At 39.2% G+C, this 3,785-nt stretch overlaps 1 protein-coding gene across 1 annotated transcript; it reads left to right on the top strand.

Moving 5' to 3' along the window:
* Positions 1–382: 382 nt before the first annotated feature.
* On the top strand, positions 383–3,388 carry LOC129759833 (glycerol-3-phosphate dehydrogenase [NAD(+)], cytoplasmic; the record flags this gene model as incomplete). The annotated part of the gene is made up of 4 exons (XM_055757366.1): positions 383–962; positions 1,024–1,177; positions 1,239–1,331; positions 2,900–3,388. Coding segments are annotated over 4 exons (849 nt in total), but the record flags the coding sequence as incomplete, so codon positions are not given.
* Between the last annotated feature and the right edge of the window lie 397 nt (positions 3,389–3,785).

Genomic DNA, 3,785 nt, shown 5'->3' with positions numbered 1-3,785 from the left:
GGTTGCTTATACAGTACGTATACCCGTGTAAAAAACCCTGATGTATTTAGTATTATTTTGGTTCACCTCATTTTTCAACGAGTAAGACAATTAAGTTTCGTCAAATTCTGGGAAAGCAACGCCGACGTTTGTGGTTTTAAATGATGTCATATTTCCATATAAACTTGAACCTCGCTGAGCGACTCCTTAGTGTTAACAGTTAACCAAATGAGCTGAAATTTGGCATTGGGCCTTCTGGCTTGTCAAGGAACGATTTCAGCTTCCAAGTTTTTGATTCCGGACCAAACCCCTTTTTTGACCCCCTAACGGCTACTGCCTCCAAAGAACCACTTTTGGATCAAATAATGGAGACACGCACTAAACAACGTTATTCTTATTGCAGGTCGCCGTTCCGGACGTAGTGGAGGCCGCCAAGGATGCCGACATCCTGATCTTCGTCGTGCCCCACCAGTTCATCCGTGGGCTCGGCACCCAGCTGCTAGGAAAGATCAAATCCACCGCCGTCGGTTTATCCCTTATTAAGGGTTTCGACGTTGCCGAGGGCGGTGGCATGAAGCTGATCTCGCACCTGATTACCGAACATCTGAAGATCCCCTGCTCAGTGCTGATGGGTGCCAACCTGGCCAACGAGGTTGCGGAGGAAAAGTTCTGCGAAACCACCATCGGCTGCCGGGACATGAAGATCGCCCAGACGCTGCGGGATCTGTTCCAGACGCCCAACTTCCGTGTGGTGGTGGTGGACGACGTCGATGCGGTGGAGATTTGTGGCGCCTTGAAAAACATCGTTGCATGCGGAGCCGGCTTTGTGGACGGTATGGGCTCGGGTGATAATACGAAAGCAGCTGTCATCCGGTTGGGTCTGATGGAGATGATCAAATTTGTGGATGTGTTCTACCCGGGCAGCAAGCTGTCGACCTTCTTCGAGAGCTGCGGTGTGGCCGATCTGATTACCACCTGTTATGGTTTGTTGATCGATCAATTTGTGATTTTAACCAGTTAATTTGAAGGTTTTTAAAATTTTAGGTGGTCGTAACCGCAAGGTATCGGAGGCGTTTGTCAAAACCGGCAAAACCATCAAACAGCTCGAGGATGAAATGCTTAACGGACAGAAACTGCAAGGACCAATCACGGCTGAGGAGGTCAACTTCATGCTGAAGAGCAAATCGATGGAAGACAAGTAAGTATTTTAAAGTCTGGAGAAGTGGCCCTCATTTTTAAAATGATTGTTTGTATCTTAGGTTTCCCCTGTTCACGGCCATCCACAAGATTTGCACCGGTCAGATCAAACCCGAAGGCTTCCTGGATTGCTTACGCAGCCACCCGGAGCACATGTAAGTCTGCACCCATCTACACATCCACACACACGGTATCATCATCCTGTTCCGTGAACTCCGTTCTGTTGTTTTTTTCTCTTGTCTCTGTTAACACGTATTTTTCCTATACAATTCTGTTTTCGGCTATTAGATTATTATGTTTGTTATACATTTTGCGCCCTCATTTTTTGAGATACTTACCTAGATTATTACGCAGTTAAAGAGTGAAACATAATTGTAACTCACATCACACAGACCCAATGAGAACGTTTAGCAAAAGTTAAGACAGTTGATAAAATTAAGAAACAAAATTGGTAAAAGAACGGCGTTAAATTAGGCGAAGGGTTCACGCTTGTGTGTGATGTGTGGTATAAGATAGAATCATATCGATTATTTAGAGTTTTGTGAGTGCGTAACCAAGCCATTTTTGTTGTGTGTTTTGTAAGGGACGTACGCCCTTTTGAAAAGTGAAATCGAAAATTTACATTACATTATATTTATTTGTAACTCGTGGAATGTTGAAGCAAGAATGCTAGCGTTTCTATAGTGTTAGATTAACGCATACACCTTTACATCGTACAATCACAAAACAACTGTTCACGTGCAATAATTTACGTAGAAGTACGTTTAGCTAATTATAACGATTTGTTCTTGTTACAACCTATAAGCGATGAATTCAGTTGAAACTCAACTCAGGCAGAAAAAAAGGGATTAGAACGTATTCTATATTCGGATGAATGTAAAATTTACTGGCCATATGAACCCGATTTGTGTTAATTTTTGTTATATCTAATATTGCGTGAAGAAAAGGAGATGGTTATAATATATATTTGTATACACGGTTATCAAATAACAAAGAAGAGTTGATGTTTAACCTAGAGTGTGTCCATTAATCGTTAAATTATGAAAGGAAAAATTCATGGAATTGATCCCGCGCACTCTCGTAGCTGTGGTTAGTAGTGGTTTGGAAAAAAAGACACTTCCCCCCTTCCTCGATCAGAAAGTAAGAAACATTCGTTCGCATACACAATAGTCTTTACTGATTGGCTGTAAAAATAGAGTACAAAATAAAAAAAAACGTTTTTGTCGAAACTGCACTAAAAACGAACTGGTTTCTTTCTGTCTCTAAGCTATTGAACAAAGTTTTACCATAAGTGATAACAGACCGTAACTAAAAACTGTGTTAATGTGTCCTCCCTTTTTCCAGACTCGAAGCCAGACACTTGCTGATGTTTTGAAGATGCCCTTTCATATATTAAGCAATATCTTTTTGAATGCGTATGGTATTTGTTGCTTTGCATGTTACTCAGAGAGCACCCAAATTTTCGTTCTTGGAAACCTTTTTTGCGCTAAGCTGGTATGGTCATTAAAATCATCTAGAATGCTGTAGTTGGATTGGATTTTTTTATTTTAAATTTAAGAAAACTTTTCTATAGAATGTCATTTCGATCACAAAGTCTTAGCTAAAAAGAGTACTAAGGTAGACATTCTATCGTAAGGTTATATTTAACCGATTTTCATACTTTCTTCCAAAAACTACATCATCATTATCAATTCGTTATTTTTTTTTCTCCGTACACTTTTAGGAAACGACGGGCTAAACTCTAAGTTTCATGACTAATCTATAGCACAATCTACACACATCCCAAAACGCAAATCCCAGACCGCGAAACGGCTTTACAGATATAAAGCGAAACGAAGAACGAATCGAAAAATGATCGTGTATCATTCCAGACCGGAAGCTCATGTACCATTTCTTTTGACTGAATGGAGTTCAACGTTCAGAAAATAGTTGATCGCCAGTCAAGGAAATGGTTCACGATTTCGTTCGGTTTAGATCCATTACTTTTAACAGTATGATTCCTTGCGACATTTGCAATCAGTCAAAGATAAGATCTCAAAATATTTTGCATTTGTAACCATTTTTATTAATAATTGTTCAGGCTTCCTAAATCTAAGTTTTACAAGCAAAAAAAAACATTAGGCGCATGTCACTCTAGTTGCTACGTATTTTGTGAATTTTAAGTAAAAACCAAACAAAAAAGCAATACAAATAAATCCCCATTGGTCCTCAATTGGCTGTTGTTAATTAAGAGAAATTTCATTCATTTTGGTTTTTATTTTTTTTGAGTATCGTTTGAGTAACATCTTTTTATGTTCTTCGTATCACTCGATTAAATGTAGTATGTACATCCCAGTTACTATCCGTTTAAGTGTTTGTTCAAACTTTGTTTATGGTAAGTTTATTTTATTTCGTTTTTCTTCAACTTAATCAAACTTTCTTCAACTGTTTGAACATGTGTCAATTCTTATTCTATTGATCCCCTCTCTTCCTTCGTCTTTTTTGCAGGCAAACCTTTTCTTAATTCTCCCATAAAAAAATCTACTACACACGTTGCCCCACGCCATAGAGAGCTTATCGTGTCTATCCGTAGTTAGACTCAATGTGTCAAAGAACATCTGACGAGTAGA

This window comes from Uranotaenia lowii, unplaced genomic scaffold (genome assembly GCF_029784155.1).
Source record: "Uranotaenia lowii strain MFRU-FL unplaced genomic scaffold, ASM2978415v1 HiC_scaffold_286, whole genome shotgun sequence".
Taxonomy (NCBI): Eukaryota; Metazoa; Arthropoda; class Insecta; order Diptera; family Culicidae; genus Uranotaenia; species Uranotaenia lowii.
The sequence above is the reverse complement of the archived record's forward strand: the minus strand, read 5'-3'. Positions and strand labels throughout refer to the sequence as shown.